Genomic DNA, 19945 nt, shown 5'->3' with positions numbered 1-19945 from the left:
CCCAGAGTAATAATAATAAAAAAACACCCAGAGTAATAATAATTTTAAAAAACACCCAGAGTAATGATAAAACACCCGGATTAATAATAATAAAAACACCCGGAGTAATAATAAAAAAACACCCAGAGTAATAATAATAAAACACCCGGAGTAATAATAATTTAAAAAAACACCCAGAGTAATGATAAAACACCCGGAGTAATAATAATTTAAAAAAACACCCAGAGTAATGATAAAACACCCGGAGTAATAATAATAAAAACACCCGGAGTAATAATAAAAAAACACCCAGAGTAATAATAATAAAACACCCGGAGTAATAATAATTTAAAAAAACACCCAGAGTAATGATAAAACACCCGGAGTAATAATAATTTAAAAAAACACCCAGAGTAATAATAATAAAACACCCAGAGTAATAATAATAAAACACCCGGAGTAATAATAGTAAAAACACCCGGAGTAATAATAATAATAATTAAAACTCCCAGAATAATAATAATTAAAATACCCAATAAATAATAATAAAAACACCCATAATGGGCAGCACAGTAGCACAAATGATTAGCACTGGCTTCACAGCCCCAGGGTCCCAGGTTCAATTCCCCGCTGGGTCACTGTCTGTGCGGAGTCTGCACGTTCTCCCCGTGTCTGCGTGGGTTTCCTCCGGGTGCTCCGGTTTCCTCCCACAGACCAAAGACGTGCAGGTTAGGTGGATTGGCCATGCTAAATATCCCTTAGTGACCAAAAAGGTTAGGAGGGGTTATTGGGTTACGGGGCTAGGGTGGAAGTGAGGGCTTAAGTGGGTTGGTACAGACTCGATGGGCCGAATGGCCTCCTTCTGCACTGTATGTTCTATGTTTTATAATAATAATAAAAACAACCAATAAATAAGAAGAAAACACCCATAATAATAATAATAAAAGCACCCAGAATAATAATATAACCAACCGGAATTTTAAAAGACCCAGATAATAATAAACACCTGGAATAATAAACACCTGGAATAACAATAAAAACACCTGGAATAAGGGGTGGCAGGTGGCACAGTGGTTAGCACTGGGACTACGGCGCTGAGGACCCGGGTTCGAATCCCAGTCCTTGGATCACTCTCCGTGTGGAGTTTGCTCATTCTCCCAGTGTCTGCATGGGTTTCACCCCCACAACCCAAAGAAGTGCTGGTTAGATGGATTGGCCACTCTAAATTGCCCCTTAATTGGAAAAGAAAAATAATTGGGTACTCTAAATTTATTTTTAAAAAACACCTGGGAGAACAATAAAAACACCTGGAATAATAAACACCCAGGATAACAATAAAAACACCTGCTATAATCATAAAAACACCCAGAATAATACTTTGATTGATTGATTTGATTTGTCACATGTACTGAAGTACAGTGAAAAGTATTTTTCTGCGGCCGAGGGAACGTACACAGTAAGTACATAGTAGACAAAGAGAATAATCAACAGAGAACATTGACAAATGGTACATTGACAAACAGTGATTGGTTACAGTGCAGAACAAGGGGCCAAACAAAGCAAATACATGGGCAAGAGCAGCATAGTTTTTAAAAGCCGTAATAATAATCATAGCACCCAGAATAATAAACACCCGGATGGTAAAAATGTCAGAATAAAATAAACTAGATGCAGAGACTTGAGCTGATCTTTGAACCGTAGAACTCAATAGAACCAAAGGACGTTGGTTGTGGAATTACTTAGCTCTGTCCATAGAAAGCATGTACAGCTTTGTAAGGTTGGCACTCATTTATTATATGCCGGATGCTGCTCCTGGCATATTCATTGAACCTGGGGTGATTCCCTAGCTTGATTGAAATGGTAGTCAGGAATCTGCTAGGCCATTAGCTTGCATATTGCGTTGGAATATAGCAGGAAAGCACAGAATCCAGAGCATCCTACCTACCCACCTCATCAAACACCACCTGCCAAACCTGTGGCAGAGTCTGTGGATCCAGGACCGGACTTTTCTGCCACCGCGAGCCCACCTCCCCAGAGTGGAAGCAAGTCATCCTCAATGCGGAGGAATTCCCAAGACGTTCAGCTGTTGCTGATGACCCACATAGTCTCAGGAATGCCAAAGAGATCTGTTCCAAATTTCTCATTTGGTAGAGCCACACAACGTAATGGAGTAAACCCCTCAATGTAAAGACAGGACTTTGTCTCCACCAAAACAGTGCTGTGGTCACTCTGACCAATGCTGCTGTGGACATTAATGTGCAGGTAGATTGGGGAGGATGAGTTCAAGTAGATTTGTCTCTCAAAGAATCCCTACAGTGCAGAAGGAGGCCATTTGGCCAATCGAGTCTGCACCGACCCTCTGAAAAAGCATTTTACCTAGGCCCACCCTCCCTGCAATCCCAAAACCCCACCTAACGTTTGCACACTAAGGGACAATTTAGCATGGCCAATCTAAGTGTTGAAGCCGAGACTGAATCAGTGGAAATCCATGACTACTAAATTGGCGCCAGTCCTTAAGCAATTCATGATGTTAATGGGCCAGCACCGGCGCCTCGTGGGACTCGAGCGATTCTGATGAAAAATTGTGCCCGACTCGACGGAGTCAGGATTGGCACTCGAGAGGCTGACAAGCCGCATATCAGCACTACACTCTTCACACTCACCCCAGCCAACAAGATGCAGCACCGAGAGTGGCACCCTGGTTCGCAGATGCAGAACTCCAAGACCTTATTGGATTCTGTGGATGAGAGGCAGGCCACCCTGTTCCCCAGGGTGGGAAGGAGGCTGTCACTTGCCGCTGTACACTAGGCCTGGAAGCAGGTGGCAGAGGCCGTGAACGCCGTGGCCCACACAGCTAGGACTGGACAGCAGTGCCGAAAGAAGCTGTATGACCTCCTCAGGGCGGCCAGCTTGAGTGGGCAGCACTATGACCCTGGCACTAACTCCAGTCCCAAACATCCGTAACCTCCCCCCCCCCCCGGGAGGGCAACCGAAACCCACCCGACGGCAGTGAGCACGCACCCTAACCTGCACCACATGCCAGGACCCATTTTGCCCGCCATGGCCAGTGCCCTGGATACGAAGGCCACCAGCTACCCACCCATGTGCACCCCACGCCCAACTGTCTAACAGTGCGCTTTCTGTCTTCCGTCCCCACTCCCCCAGGAGAAGGCAGCACATAACCACAGGGAGAGAGAGTAGACCAGCAGGGGACCGCCGGACCGAGGGCCCCTCACTGCCACGGAATGCAGAGACTGGACCTGGTCGGTGGGCCCGGAGAGAGGGCAGTCAGCATGTAGAGGTTGGTATCGGGCAACCAGTGAGATCCCGCTGAGTTACGTTTTCCCATGGCATGCGTGGTCCACCCCACATTCCTCCACACCACTGCCTACCACCCAACCTGTGATGCAATCATGCACCCTGTCTTGCAAGATCACCTGGGATGAGACAACAAGTGGTGTCCCCCAACCCCAAGCAGATGGCAGTGAAGAAGAAGCAACGGACAGTGACCCGTGCCCCCAAACGCCAGCCCAAGACACCCCGGAGCACCAGTCCAGGGACGACACCAACTTCCCATCACAGCTGGCACCAACACCCTCCACCATCCCAGAGACACTGTCCTCAGTTGCGCACTTCAGTGAAGTGGCTCCTATTTGGTGCACATCACACACGTGTTCCTGTACAGCGATGCCAACAATGCATGCCTACCAGGCCAGCACCACACTGGTGGTGCCCACGGTGGAGACCTTGGGGCGAAGGTATCGGACACGGGTCAGCATGGTCCAAGGCTGGGGCACTCCGTGCAGGTGGTGGCCAAGGCCAGGACAGGGCTGCTGTGTCCCAGGTAGCTATGTACCAGGGCCACCTGGACATTACAGTGATGCTCCAGAGCTTGGCCCAGTCGCAACAGGTTATGGCTGAGGGCATAGTCAGCATTGTCCGGGCACTGGCTGTCCTGCGTCAATGCCGGAGGGAGGTGGCACAGTCCCAGAGGGAGGTGGCCCAGTCCCTGTGCCTCAGGGCGGCAAGCATGGATACCTTGGTCAAGACGCGAGCGGGCCTCCAGGACTGATGGCGTCGGGGGAAGCCCTGTCCCAAGGAGTAGCCTGGGAACCATCGGCACCCAGCGGGAGGTGATGTGGTCCTGCCAGTGATTCCTGCAGAGATTTTGCTAGAACACCACAGCGCCTTGGTCTCCTCCGCACCCCCCCCCCCCCCCCCCCCCCCCCCCGCCGGCCCTTTCCCGCCGCATCTGATGGGCAGTGGGCAGAAAAGGGTGGCACTACGCCACTTGAGACACCTGAGTAACTGCTGGCCCCATCCAGGCCCAGTCTACCAGAGGACGGCCACCAAAGGGACCCAGGTCACAGGGCAGGATTCGCAACAGGCCACCTCCACTCCCGATATACCACCCGGGGATCCACCTGGATGTAGCGTTATGGCCTCGAAGGTCAGAAAGGTAGACACCATATAAGATGGCACGGGTGCAGCACATAGGATAGTGTTAGGAGCTGGGCACAAACCTTTATAGTGATGGTGACATGTTATTTTCAAAATAAACACCTGTGCACAAAAGTTCCAATCTGCCTCGGAGTGCTCTGTCAGAAGGGTTTGTGCCGCTCGCCAGGCCTCTAGTCAGTGAATCTGGTGGTTAGAGCGTCCCGTGCATGCTGGATCTGGTTCTTATGTTGTGAAGCCTCCTGTGCTTGCCCGAGGCCCGTGCCCTCCCATCCTCCTCATCGGACGAAGCCTGCCATTCATCTTCCTCCTCCAGCACATTGCCCCTCTACTGCAGAATATTGTGGGGGACACAGCAGGCCACTACAATGTGGGAGACTCGCCTAGCACTATACTGGAGGGCCCCTCCTGAGCGGTCCAGGCACCTGAACTGCATCTTCAGGATGGCCGTCGTCGCAGCGGATCTCCGTGTCAGTCTGTGGCTTCCTGAGGTGCACCTCGAAAGTTGTCGGGAACTGTTGAGTGCGCAAGGATGGAGGTGTCATGCACACTGCCCAGGTATTGAGCGCAGCCGTGCAACCTGCGCATCGGATGGTCACACACCAGCTGCACGTTCGAGTGGAACCCCTTTCGGTTTGTGAAGACTGCCACATCATGGGTCAGTGCTCCTGCATCCTGCAGGTCCTGCATCCCATTGATCATCTCTGACCTTGGATATCCCGGCGATAGCGGCGAACTCCGCTGCCCGGGCATGGTCCACATTGAAGCTGATATATTGTGCCGACTGGGCATCCAAGGCCTCCGTGATGGCACGGAGGCACCTGTGCAGAGGTTGTGGAGACTCTGGACAGATCCTCACTCGTTGTCTAAAAGGACTCCGTGATGTACACACTCAGGGCGACCGTCACCTTGATGGCCACCGGGAGCGGATATTCTCCCCCATTCCCCTGCGGTTCCAGGTGCATCATGATCCAGCAGTTATGTTGCACTATCTCTCTGCTCAGCTGGGATCTTCAACGGCATTTCCGGTCCGGCAGGTCCTTGAATGACAGGCGTTGCTGGTACATACGTGGCCGAATGCAGAGCGGCCTTCCCACCTCCTCCTCGCTCTGTTGGGCTGCTGGCTCCTGTTCCTCTGGGGCAAGCTCTGCTGCTGCAGGGTCCTCCCCGAGCAGTTCCTGATCGTATAGCCTCAATGCATCCCCCCAGGGCTCTGGTGGCTAGGTTGAAGGCCGCCATTCCTAGTTGCATCCCAAAGTCAATCATCTGCAGAGGGTGAAAGGCAGACATGTTATCATGGTGTGAGCCCCCCAGGCTACACAGTGGCCCCGGTCTGCACTGCAGCCCCAGCCCCGTCACCCTTCTCCCTCCCCCAACGCCCAACCAAAACCATTTCCCCGGCACCCTGCCCACTTCACGGCCCCCCTTCCCCGTCGGTGCCCAGCACTGTGGGGGCCTCTGGCCCAAGCACCCATCTCTGCTGACAGGGGTGCCATGGATGGCTCTACCCATGCCGGTGATACACTCCGCGGCCCCTGTCCGCACCCTCCTGTAGAGATTACTGTGGTCATCCCCGTTTGGTGGGCCACGTGATGCCCTGCCGGCGGGTGGCACCCAGTTGTGGATGGTGGTGGAAGCACCCATACGGCTGGCGTCACTCTGCCTGATCATTGTCCACCCGGGGGCAGTCATAGCAAGATGGGTGCCTTGCAGGAAGTGACAGTGGCAGTCTATGCCTGGACAATCCACTCCGGGGTGGGGGAGGGGGTCACCCGAACCCCATGGCCCATCCCCTGCCAATCCACACGCCGACACTGGCAGAAGCCACCCCACCCCACAACCACCAAGCCAGCCCCACCAGCAGCAGGAGCGGCAGTCCACGATCCCACCTCTGGGACCATGTCCTCGCTCCTCTCCTTCAGCAGCCACGGCGCCAGTTTCTTGATTTTTAAAACCACAAGTGAATCCCGCTGTCGGTACTGCCTCCTCGCGGAGGCAGAGCATTGCAGTGGCCCCAGAGAATACCAGGTCAGACCCATTAATGATATGCCAATGGTGTTTACTGCACATGTGGAGTCGGGTGCATTGTCGCCACTGCTGAGGCACTCCGGAGAATGGCATCCTGTGGAGCACATGGCAGCGCCCACGATTCTCCCCTCGCATGCAATTCTCCGCTCAAGTGGGTTTTGAGATTCTGGAGTCACTGGGCAGAGAACCTCGCCCCTTATATTTATTCAAGATTTAATCCAGAAGGGATCCCTTTCTGTGGATTCCTTTTCCCTGACTCAAGTTATGTTTTAAAAAGAACCAACTTAACCTGTTTTCCTGGAGTTAAAGGTGGAGTGAGTTTATTAAATACTAATGGCAAGACAACGGTAAAACATCTGCATAAACATTCATACAAATTAGAAGGCAGAATTGCATTTAAAGTAAATACTGAAAAGATATACATAACAGTCCTGGACTCATGAGGAGTAGACGATGGAGCGTTTATTTGAGAATCCAATAGTCATCATCAGCAGGCAAATAGTCGGTTCTGCGATTCCAGTGTTCTGTAGTTTGGTGAAGTTTCCCATTTCTCGTTTCAACTGTGGTCTTTGCTGACTTAGTCAGAGAAATATTCCTGCAAAATGACTATTTTCAGGGGTACTGAGTGTGTGCTTGCTGGCTTTTACTTAACACTTCTCACACACAGACATCTGGACAGTTTTCAGCTGGCCTTTAACCTATTCTTTGTGTATTCTAAATGGGAAGGCGAATCCACAAAAACTAATCTGGGCATTACACAGGGAATCTCTTGATTGACGAGATGGCCGTTGTCTTTACCAGAAGTAGCAATTAGTTTCTGGATGCTTGTCTGGTAACAGGGTGAGATTCTATTGTTTCTGAAGAGAATCACCCTGCAGCAATTCAGCTTGTGACTATTTAAAGAAACAAGTTTTATTTAAAGTCTAATATTTCCAGATGAAATTCAGTGTTTTTTTCCTTCATTATTAATAACATGAAAAATGATGTCCTCCATCAAGAATAGATCTTCCTTTGGTACCTTGTGCTTTGATGAGAGGAGAAAAAGATGGAAGTAGTTTTGATGTGTTCAAAATCATGGGGGGGATATGGGCAAAGCAGATAGAGAAACGGTTCCCATTGACAGCGGAGGCGAAAACCAGAGGACAGCAATTTACAGTGAATGGCAAAATAATAACTGATGCTTCACAGCGCCAGGGTCCCAGGTTTGATTCCCGGCTTGGGTCACTGTCTGTGCGGAGTCTGCATGTTCTCCCCGTGTCTGCGTGGGTTTCCTCCTACAAGTCCCGAAAGACGTGCTGTTAGGTAATTTGGACATTCTGAATTCTCCCTCAGTGTACATACATATTACATAGAATTAACAGTGCAGAAGGAGGCCATTCGGCCCATCGAGTCTGCACCGGCTCTTGGAAAGAGCACCCTACCCAAGTCCACACCTCCACGCTATCCCCATAACCCAGTAACCCCACCCAGAACTAAGGGCAATTTTGGACACTAAGGGCAATTTAGCATGGCCAATCCACCTAACCTGCACATCTTTGGACTGTGGGAGGAAACCGGAGGAAACCCACGCAGACACCCGAACAGGCGCCTGAGTGTGGCGACTAGGGGCTTTCCACAGTAACTTAATTGCTGTGTTAATGTAAGCCTACTTGTGACAATATTTGACATGGAAGTGCAGGAAGTAGATATCAGATTTTCTCACTTTGTTTGACCTGATCCCATTGTACTTCAGGAGGTTCGGAGTCAACAGTGAGAGCTCCCAAGATCAGTCTCCTGACTGCACAGCAACTGTACTGCTGCTGCTGATGGGTCTGTCCTGCTTTGGGATAGGACAGAGATGACAGGGCCTAATATATGCTGAGAGTTTGATTTTCAGCCAATGACTGTTGCTTGATTTCTGTGAGCCAGCTGTTCCCAGTTTGGGCAAAAACGTTCATGTTCTGAGGACTTTCCCAAGGATCAAAAGGGTTGGCTGTGCCTTTGATTTTGATTCAATTTAATTTTAGCTTTGCCAGAATGGCTGGATCAGCCATTTCAAAGGTGAGTTAAGAGTCAACCTCATTTCTGTGGGATGGAGTCAGATTTCGAGTTCAATGCCATAAGACTCCCATCAAAATTCAGGGAGGGCAGTGGCTTGCACTGCTGCCTCAAGGCGTTGAGGGGTCCAGGTTGGATCCCGGCCCCCGGTCCGTGTTCAGTTTGCACATTCTCCCAGTGTCTTGTGGGTCTCACCCCCACAACCCAAAGATGTGCAGGGTAGGTGGATTGGCCACGCTAAATTGCCACTTAATTTTTAAAAATATCAAAATTCTAAGTTTCAATTTATCACAATAATATTAATGAAAAGGAACACTGCTTTGTGGGACAGTGCATTAACACACTAAAATTGCATAGTCTAACTTCTGTCTTTGCTACACGAGTTCTTAATAAGCCTCTGCACCACATTATTCAAAAACATTAAAAAATTACTTTATGTTGAATTACTTAGCTAATCTTCTGTTTGGAGAATGGGATTTAACAATGAGGAATATTGTTGAAAGCAGTTACCTGGAATTTCTAACTTCTCTGCACAATAATGCTTTGTTCACTAACCCACAGTGGAATTTATGTTCAACTTCAGAAAAGAATGGCAATAACATGCGGTGAGAAATTAAGCAACTTTTATCATGTATATGTTTTTACCAGACCCCAACAGCACTGCATTCCAGGACTGAAATTTAAATCCGCTCTACCTATTCAAATACAATGGTTCTTTCATTTTCCAGAATTGTGGATCGTGATTTCATGATGATTATTGACAGTGAGCTCTATATTTCAGAAGCGGTCTGAACAAAAGTATTAATTCCAGCTGTATTGGTTAGTTCAGGTAAAGTGCCATGCATCTGACAGCAGGAAACACAATCCAAACTCTGGTTTGATTCCCAGTCAGGGCTAAGCTTGTTAATCACACCAAGTGGCTTGAGCATCTATTAGATTGGAAGGTTCTAATAAAAGACAGCCAGGGTCTCTGGTCTTGATCACAACCGATTCCGTACATGTGGATACTAAGCAAAAGCTCAGATTTGGTTATGATACTGCAGTCAAATGGCTGCAGACATTTTCAAGACTATACAAGAGCAAGAAATACATACTTAGTAAATTTAAAAATGTAGCTTTTTTTGTGCAGCTGTGACTGTTACAATGGACGTTTCCTGGTTTCTTCATTGCTGAAGTTGACAGTAAATCCCACCTCCTGCATGTTGAGAGTTGGGAAGGAAAACTGAATAGAACAAAGCAGTACTCTTATGTATTTGGAGCTGCTCCAATTTGTCCATTGATATATGCTCTGGCTGCTGCAGTATTGACCCATGCGAATCAAGATGGCCCTCCCGTTGCTCTATCAAATTGGTTGGCCACTACTTGAATTACTTTGACAGAATGAAGATCAAGCGCCAAATCAAGTCCAAAATGAAGTGCGGTGCCTTTTCTTGTTGGCTTGGATCTTGTGTCTCACTTTTGTGGAGACCATGAATTAGCTTCAATTTGAATTTTTTTTTTTTGAGCAAGCAGAGATGGATTAGGGGTTTGCCCTGTCCACTCCACGCACTGGCTTTGTAACTTTAAGGATGGCATAAAAAAATAAATATGCAATGATTCCTGTTCATAATTGCTAGCTTGCTGGAGATGTGCTTGTGTGGAAACCAAGTGGAAAGAGCCTTAGTTGTCCACAATCCGAGTCTGCAACACAATCTAGGCTTGCATATCAAGTATAGTCACTGGGCAGTGCTTGTGGAATTTTACCATGTCTAGAACCATTGCCTTCAAGAGAAAGAAAAAAATGTAACTAAAGATTCAGGAACAAGATGATAGTTACACCTTTTTAATCTTCCTCACTGAATAACTAAGGCAATTTTTTAATGAGCTAAATGGGAAGTTGCAGTACTTACATCAATCACCAGAGGGAGAAGTTCTGTTGACATTTTTGGTATTGTACGAAGTCTTACAACACCAGGTTAAAGTCCAACAGGTTTGTTTCGATGGCACTAGCTTTCGGAGCGCTGCTCCTTCCTCAGGTGAATGCAGAGGTCTGTTCCAGAAACACATATATAGACAAATTCAAAGATGCCAAACAATGCTAGGAATGCGAACATTAGCAGGTGATTAAATCTTTACAGATCCAGAGATGGGGTAACCCCAGGTTAAAGAGGTGTGAATTGTATCAAGCCAGGACAGTTGGTAGGATGTTGCAGGCCAGATGGTGGGGGATGAATGTAATGTGACATGAATCCCAGGTCCCGGTTGAGGCCGCACTCATGTGTGCGGAACTTGGCTATAAGTGTATGTGTTTCTGGAACAGACCTCTGCATTCACCTGAGGAAGGAGCAGCGCTCCGAAAGCTAGTGACATCGAAACAAACCTGTTGGACTTTAACCTGGTGTTGTAAGACTTCGTACTGTGCTCACCCCAGTCCAACGCCGGCATCTCCACATCATTTTTGGTATTGGCAGCAATACTAGGTAAACCCAGTTAGCACAATAGAAAAATTGCATTAAATATGGGGAAATCAGCCAATTACAGACCGAAGGGAACGCCTTCCTGGTATGTACCCAATGAGCTATCAGGATAACGTAATCGGTATCTTCTAATTCTATTATTTTTAATAAACCGATGAGTGGACATGATTAGTAGTTCATACCAACACCTGCAAAGTTATTTGGACAGAACAATATACAATGTGAAGCAGAGGGGAAGAAAGGGCTTTTCCTGTGATAAACTTGGATCAAGATTCCTACATACTTCGCCGAACTAGGAAGTTTTAATTCTTGGAAATTGTTCAATTGGCAAAGATACTTGAGTCAAACTCATTAAATTTTAAAAAGCACAGCTGTAATTAATCATAAATTTCAATCTCTTACAATTCTACATGTATGAAATTATTCCGTTCAGAATCCCCTTGTGGTTATGTTTTCAGCAGCAGCCTCTATGGCACAGATTAAAGATATCAGCCAAAGGCTTTACAAAGAGAAACCTAGAATCCCTGAGCACAAAACCTGTACTGGAGGAAGCTTTGAAACTTGCTCAAAAAGTCGGAATGGTGGCAGCGGTTAGCACGACTGCCTCACAGCACCAGGGACCCGGGTTTAATTCCGGCCTCAGCTGATTATCTGTGTGGAGTTTGCATGTTCTCCCCGTGTCTGCGTGGGTTACTCCGGGCGCTCCACTTTCCTCCCACAGTCCAAAGATGTGGTTAGGTAGATTAGCCTTGCTAAACTGCCCCTTTGTATCCAAAAAGTTTAGGTGGGGTTACTGGGATAGGGTGGAGGCGTGGGCTTAAGTAGGGTGGTTTTTCCAAGAGCTGGTATGGACGCGATGGGCCAAATGGCCTCCTCCTGCACTGTAGGGATTCTATGATTTACAGTATTAAGCTTGACAAACCAGGAACACTCTATATTCCATCTCTGATCTGATTAAATGCAACCATTCTTCACCTGGGATTAACTGGGTTAAGGTGACAATGATACAGATTCCACTTTTCAATGTATGTTACACTGCAGTTCAGACAGTTACAGTCTGTTACCACTCAGTCTAGATTCACACATGAAGATGAACAGCTAGAGCGTGGTCAGCATCTGGAACTGAGGGATAAGGGTTGGAAGCCCACCCCCCACACAAATTCTCCTTCACTTCCACAAAGGCAGCATATATAAAAGCATCAAAACTGGAATTCAAATTCCAGTCTCAGGTGAGAATCCAACACTCGCTGTCAAATGGACAAAAATGATCTTTTAAAGGTGGTCCAGAAACCATTGGCCATATTATCACTAAGAGACTGGTAGACATTTCCCATCCTACATATTGTTTATTTTTGTTTGACTCAAGTATTTTGTTCATTAAGGCTCAATTGCAAAATGAGTGGTTATGTGGAGAAATGTTACAGACTTTTGCTTAAAAATTACCTTGGAAAATAATTGTTGGACTTGTGCGAATCCACTGTGAATTGTACCAATACAGAAACCTATTTTAGAAGAGGAGCAAGGAAAATTAAACAGGCCAAACACAGACCAAGGAGAAAAAAAACAGAAAATCATGGTTCAATTTTTGTAAAAACTTTTATTTTGTTTTTCTTGTTACAGTGTGTGGTTTATTTTAGGGTATTTTTATTTTTAAAAAAATCACAATGTGCAATCACTGCCACAAAGGAGGCATTAGATTCCACTGTCGGGGACTAGCTGGATGTTACAAGTCGGGTTGTCGAGGGTACAATAATCCATGAATTCTTGTGGTATTTATGATTGCTGTCTGAAATATTTCACAGTTGCACAAAAAGCCCCTCCATCAGGCATGGGGAGGGAGGGTCCAGTTTAAATCACTTCCTGAGCTGTCATCTGAGTCGCAGTTACAATCTTTTTATTCATACCTCTGGGCCTTATCAATCCTGCCCGGCCTGCAAAATAAGACCAAAAATAAATATAATTTACCTCCCAGTAAATACCGAATACAAAAGCATAAAAGCTTCTGAGTGGGGTACAACAAATTGGAAAATGTGTAATCTAGCAGAGAGGCTGGTTAAGACTGCCACTCTACGGAGTTTTAGCTGATACCCTTCAACTACCTGGTCATACTTAAAGGATGTTTCAAAAATAAACTTGAGATTTTAGACATAACTTGATAACTATGTTGCTTACACACTCGACTCTGACCCACTCTATGCTTCTTTTGTCTAAAAATCTATTTCTTTGATTGTGTTAACTATTTGCCCCAACTCCTACAGCATCTGCATTTCCTTTAACTTTGAGAGACATTGACATTTTGCTATGTTAAACAAAGGCTCTTATTACAAACACAAGTATTTCAAAATGTTTTCCAAAATAAAGCACCAATAACAAAATAAAACATAGTACAGTCATGTTCTTCATAGACAAAAGGATCCCAAGTGATTGCTGCATGCTGTCACTAGAAATCTGAACGTTTTGAGATCACTCCAGCGACCCATTTGCTCACCAGCTGAACCAACAATGACGCTAAACTCTCTTTGAATAGTCATCAGCACTGTTTTATTCATGAAGATAAACTGTTGGGAATATAAAGTCTAATTGAAGGTATCTAGAAGGCATGCAGAATAAACAGAAGTTTGTGCTCATAAGAGTCAACAATGCAACAAGCTACAGATATACTGCATCATTGCCTCAAATGTCTAAATTAATATATATTTTTAATGTACAAATATCATAACAGAGACATATGTCCGAACATATAAATTAGTAGGCCATTTGGACCCTTTGAGCCTGCTCCACTATTTAATAAGATCCTGGCTATGTGATTGTGCCCTGAATTCCACATTCTGCTTACCCCGATGCCCTTTGACTCCTTAGTCAAGAATTCATCAACCTCTGCTTAAAAAATATTCAATGACTTTGTCCATCCGTTTCTGGGGAAGAGTGTTCCAAAGACACTCAAATCTCACATTAAAAATAAATAATTTCTGTCTTAAGTGGACGACCCATTATTTTTAAACTGTGCCTCCTACCTCTGGTCTCTCACACAAATGGACACATCCTTCCAGCATCCACCCTGTCAAGTCTCCTCAATGCTGCAACTATATTTTACTATTCCTTTAGCAATAGTATGTCACACGCAAACTGATTAATTCCAGCAAAAGAGCCCTACATTTCAATCAGGGGGCAGCTTAATCAATAAAATCCACATTGAATTAAGATCTCAATTCATGTCTGCACTTCCTAGTAAGGGAAATCACTGCTAATAGTCAGAAATCAGAACCATGGCTCATCCGTTAAGTCAGACAGGCCAGGCTGGAAACAATTTACAGTAAACCTTTTAATTCCCTATTGCAATAAACCTACTGTCTCAAGACTGTGCATCTTTAGAACTGCTCCCAGCAAACACCCTCACTTATACCACCACCATTCATTGCTTCTTAAAAATACAATCAGGGGTTGATTTGGAGGGAAAAAAAACAATAATCTCTTTTAAAGAGAATAATGGAAGTCCTAAAGTTAACATTTCTAGAACAACTGATTCTACCTTAAAAAAAATCAAACTTGGCATGTGGTCAACAGCTTCAACACTAAAAAAACAGAAGCAGGATAAAGACAAAAATAAATGAGCAAGATAATTGGCAGTTGATACCACCAATCTGTTGACAATTCTGCATTTTGGTCCAGCATCTTACACTATTCTAACAAAAATAAATATAATTTACCTCCCAGTAAATACCGAATACAAAAGCATAAAAGCTTCTGAGTGGGGTACAACAAATTGGAAAATGTGTAATCTAGCAGAGAGGCTGGTTAAGACTGCCACTCTACGGTGTTTTAGCTGATACCCTTCAACCACCTGGACTCAAATATAGCCTTTATTCAAACTGGATCAAGTTACAGCACACAGAAAAATGGACCAAGCAATTTTCCATAGTGTTAGGAAATGGAAGTGTCCTGGGCCCAGCTCAATCGAGGGGAGAAATATTGCTCTAGAAACAAGTTCAGTACAGTACTGCAGTTTCATTTTCCAAGTCATTTTGCTTACTCTACATGCACATATATAGACTAAATATGATTGTGAAAAATTAATGTCATTGAATCCTTACAGTGCAGGAGACCATTCGGCCATTGAGTCTGAACTGACCCTACCTAGGCTCACTCCCAGCACCATCCAGTAACCTCACTTGACCTGTACATCGCTGTACAGTAAGGGGAAAATTTAGGATGGCCAATTCATCTAACCTGCATATCGTTGGACTGTGGGAGGAAATCGAAGCACCCGGAGGAAACCCACACAAGGCACAGGGAGAATGTACAAACTCCATACAGTCACACAAGGACGGAATTGAACCTGGGCCCCTGCCATTGAGGCAGCAGTGCTAACCACTGTGCCGCCGTGTTGTCACTTTATATTGAGATTATCTATAAGATTAAGATTCTTAATCTAGAAGATCAACTATTACAATATTTTACATTGTGATTTTATTGTTCAAGTTTCTCAGTGGCAATATTTGTTTAATATATAGATGTAGAGTTTGCAGAATACCCAAATTCACAATGGTCCATCAGCAGGAAAGGTGCCTTGGTTCAAACATGGATAAAAGAGCTGAACACATTGTCCACGCTTATACCACAAAAACTCAGTAAAAACGTTTTTTTTAAAACGCTGAACTCCAGAGGTAAGGCGAGTGTGACTGCCCTTGGCATCAAGGCAGCATTTGATCCATGGCATCATGGAGACCGAGCAAAACTGGAGTCAATGGGAATCGGGGAAAACTCTCCGCTAGTTGGAATCATACCGAGCACAAAGAAATATGGTTATTGGGGGGGTCAGTCATCTCAACTCCACAAAATCATTGCAGGAGTTCATCAGGAGAGTGTCTGAGGCCCAACCATCTTCAGCTGCTTCATAAATGACCTTCCTTCCATCATAAGATCAGAAGTGGGGATATTTGCTGATGCACAACGTTCAGCACCATTTGCGATTTCTCAGATACTGAAGCAGTCAGTGTCCAAATGCAGCACGGCCTGGAAAATATTCAGGCTTGGGCTGACAAGTAACATTTACTCCACAAAAGTGTCGGCCAATGACAATCTCCAACAGGAGAAAATCTAACCATCGCCCCGTGGCAGTCAATGGCATTAACCATTGAAACCCCCACTATCAACATCCTGGGGGTGACCATTGAAAATAAACTGAACTGGACTAGCCATATAAATACTGTGGCTACAAGAGCAGGTCAGAGACTAGTAACCGAGCAGAAAGTAACTTATCACCTGACTCTTCAAAAGTCTGTCCACAATCTAGCAGGCACAAGTCAGGAGTGTAACGGAATACTCTCCCACTTGCCTGGATAAGCGCAGCTCCAATAACACTCAAGAAGCTCAACACCATCCAGCACAAAGCAGCCCGCTTGGTTGGCATCCCTTCCAAAACATTAACTTCTTCCATCACTGATACACAGTAGCAGCAGAGTGTACTATCTACAAGATGCAGGAACTCGAGGCTCCTTAGATAGCACCAAACAAACCCATTACCACTATTATCTAGAAGGACAAGAGCAGCAGATCCCTAGGAAATCTACCACCTGGAAATCTACCACCTGGAAATTCCCCTCCAAGCCACTCACCACCCTGACTTGGAAATACATTGTCATTGCTTAACTGACACTGGAATCAAATAATGTAACTCCCTCTCAAACAGCACTGTGGGTGTACCTACACCACATGGACTGCAGCGGTTCAAGGAGGCAGTTCATCACAACCTTAAGGCAACATTGGATGGGCAGTACATGCTGGCCTAGACAGTGAAGCTCACATCCAGTAAAAGAATAAGAAATCAGAATAAAACAAGTTCAATGCTGTAAAAGATGACATCTTTCTACAAACAAGATTTTGCATCTACATTGCAGCTGCAGTGTGAAGTGCAGCGTAGAATGGTGCAGAAATTAAGCCAATGTGACTCAAGAGAAAATCAGGTAGTTTCCCCATCAGGGCCCATTCTTTACAGAACCGAAGCGGATCAAACAATCAAATAGTCTGCTGTCAATGATATACTTCTCTTCAAATAACTGAAGCTCATTTGTTTTCAATCACAATGAATGCAAAGAAAGAGTCCAAGCCAAGGAGAAGTAGGGTATAAAAATGTGATTGGAAACAATAACATGCATAGCATACAAGGGAGCGATTATACAAGATGGCAAAGAGGGGTATGGTTTCTCCGCACATACGTGCGAAAGGACACATTTAATAAATACACTTCAAGGCACATGAGCACAGACAAGTACATACATTTTTTGCACAATCAGTAGCAAAGCACCATAGTGCAAGTGAGGATATCTGGAACACGGGTAGGTGTCGCAGGTTTGACCCTCTGGTTCTTGGGATAATGTATTGCAAGTAAATCACTATTTCCAGCTGTGCTGTAAATAGTTCTGACCGGCAGACAACTTTCATTTCATATTCAATACCAAGAGTTTTTGATATATTCATACATTTTTACACCCAGAGCACTTGCTTTATATTAAACATTGCTTTATATTAAACAATACGGGTGGGATTCTCCATCCCGCCAGCCCCGTTTTCCCACGCAGCGTGCCCCTGCCGACAGCTGGACCCTCTGATCCAGCAGCTGGCCAATGGGGTTTCTCATTGTGGCCATCCCACGCCATCGGGAAACCCGTGGGTGTGAGGGCGCTGCTGGCGAAGCAGAGGATCCCGCTGGAGAATCCCACAGGACAAGTATTGAAAGTGATTTCCAGGTGACAAAAATGGATGTACAGCTTAAAATAAGTTGTCAAATGCATTGCTAATGGGCTATGTTAATTGTTTGTCACAACAGTAGATTGAGTTTGAATAGGCAGTGTGCATATGCTTAGAAATACTGAGTTTCATCTTGGCTGTGCTGGAGGTTAGGGCAATTTAAATGTATTTTATCCATGAACAAAATTTCTTCTCTCTCACAGGAACAAATCCAGTAAGAGTATAGACATCAGTTAAAATAAGGCAGCTAATTTTGTGTAGTCCATGTGCAGTAACAGGCTGTTGGATTTGCATTTATCAATCAAGTACAAATGGCCAAATTATTTACCCCGTTTGCATTTCTAAGGAACAACCCTGAATGCAGCTGCTCCAAGCTTTTCCAGTAAAGCAGTTGATTCTCATCAATTCAGTTTAAACAAGCGAAGACTTGCAGATTTCAAATCAAATCACCTCCCGGTGATCTACTTGTTGTAAACCTGAAGGTGTTTTGAAAATGGGAGAATACAAAATATAAAAATGTAAATAGTTTATCCGAATTTCCAATCCTGCTCCGAATGCTTATCCTTTCACTGCTGAGATTTACTTCGTGCTTTAGCACGGGAGGTATTGGGATAGTGGTATTGTCACTGGACTAATTAACCAGAGGCCATGAGTAATGCTCTGGGGACCCAGGTTCAAATCCCGCCACTGCAGATGGTGAAATTTGAATTCAATAAAATCTGGAATCAAAAGTGTAATGATGACCATGAAACACTTGCCGATTGTCGTAAAAACCCATCTGGTTCACTAATGTCCTTTAGCTGCAGTGTCTCATTCTGTACCATTCAATACTCGGCAAGTCTCACGAGGTACTATTTGTGCTCATGTAGAAAAACTTCCCAATTAACTCAACCACAAAGAATATATTTCTCTCCATCCCTCATTTCTGCTCTCTTAAAATTTTGAATTACACTGGAGTGATGGTTTCACATGCTCATAATATCAAAATAATAAACTTTGAGCAAAGATATGTTGAGTGAGCAGGTTGTTTTAAAGTTCAGACAGGGGGTGTGTTATAACTTCACTTGAAAGTGGATGTGCATTATCCAGATAAAATATCCTTTTATCCATAAATCCGAAAACCAAACACACCCAAAAACTGCTTTTTTTGACCCCCATTGATCTTTACCAAGAGACTTCTAGATGAGTGTTTGCATTGTTTACCGTGCGATTCTTGTGGTGAACCTGTCAAAAATAAACTATTACAGGTACCTTGTATTTATCATTCAATGATGCATCTTACTTTTCTAGCTATTTTAGCTACTTAAGACTTTAGCTAGCTTCGGCTACAGTTAATGTTTATATGCGGTATCCAAAAACAGTAATTATTTGAAATCCTAAATGTAATCAGCCCTGAGGTTTATGGATAATGGATACTTGACCTGTACCTCCAATGAAGACACTCTTATGTTTCTCCATAAGCTGTAAGAGGATGAATGTGTGTTCTGTCTTTATTCTGAGCAGACTCAGGATGTGACTTTAAAAATAATTATAAACACGTCAGTTTGGACGCAATTATTCTTACGGAGGAACTGATCCTGGATGACTGCAGGAGGCCATAAGCTAGAGAAAATTAAGCAATCTGTCGGGACTTGCGGGAGGAAACCGAAGCATCCAGAGGAAACCCACGCAGACATGGGAGAACATGCAGTCTCCGCACAGACAGTGACCCAAGCCAGGAATCAAACCTGGGACCCTGGCGCTGTGAAGCAACAGTGTTAGCCACTGTGGCATCATGCTGCTGCTAAATAATTCAGTAAGAAGTCTTACTACACCAGGTTGAAGTCCAACAGGTTTGTTTTGAATCACTAGCTTTCGGAGCACTGCTCCTTCCTCAGGTGAAGGAGCAGTGCTCCAAAAGCTAGTGATTCGAAACAAACCTGTTGGCCTTTAACCTGGTGTTGTAAGACTTCTTACTATGCTCACCCTAGTCCAACGCCAGCATCTCCACATCATGGCTGACAGAAATCTAGCTTTTAATATATAAGCTTAAAAGGAAGAAATGGTTCAGAATGAAAATGGTTTATTAAAGTGGTTCAGAATTAAAATGGTTTCTTAAGGTCACACAGTTCAAACAGACAAACAGTGAAAACTGCTGAACAGCATGAGAATGATCAGATTAAAACTCCAGACAGACACATTCGTTAGTATGCAAATCTGGGCAGCGTTCCTAGTTCAGTTTTCATGAGAACTGCTAAAGT

At 44.8% G+C, this 19945-nt stretch overlaps 1 protein-coding gene and 1 long non-coding RNA gene across 6 annotated transcripts in view; both read right to left on the bottom strand.

Annotated features, from left to right (window-relative positions):
- Positions 1-6757: 6757 nt before the first annotated feature.
- Positions 6758-10508, bottom strand: LOC140384929 (uncharacterized). The gene is made up of 2 exons (XR_011933222.1): positions 10392-10508; positions 6758-7739 (listed from the first exon to the last, which is right to left on the bottom strand). It is a non-coding gene; the product is annotated as an uncharacterized lncRNA (long non-coding RNA).
- A 2027-nt stretch (positions 10509-12535) lies between these two features.
- Positions 12536-19945, bottom strand: part of caprin1b (cell cycle associated protein 1b) — a 158883-nt gene continuing 151473 nt past the window's right edge. For all 5 annotated transcript variants that reach the window (XM_072466579.1, XM_072466581.1, XM_072466578.1 and 2 more), the window contains one exon: positions 12536-12889. In XM_072466579.1, coding sequence (XP_072322680.1) covers positions 12807-12889 — 83 coding nt within the window. In that variant the 3' untranslated portion in view covers positions 12536-12806. The remainder of the gene's footprint in view (positions 12890-19945) is intronic.

The sequence above is a fragment of the Scyliorhinus torazame genome, chromosome 10 (assembly GCF_047496885.1).
Source record: "Scyliorhinus torazame isolate Kashiwa2021f chromosome 10, sScyTor2.1, whole genome shotgun sequence".
Classification (NCBI taxonomy): Eukaryota; Metazoa; Chordata; class Chondrichthyes; order Carcharhiniformes; family Scyliorhinidae; genus Scyliorhinus; species Scyliorhinus torazame.
The sequence above is the reverse complement of the archived record's forward strand: the minus strand, read 5'-3'. Positions and strand labels throughout refer to the sequence as shown.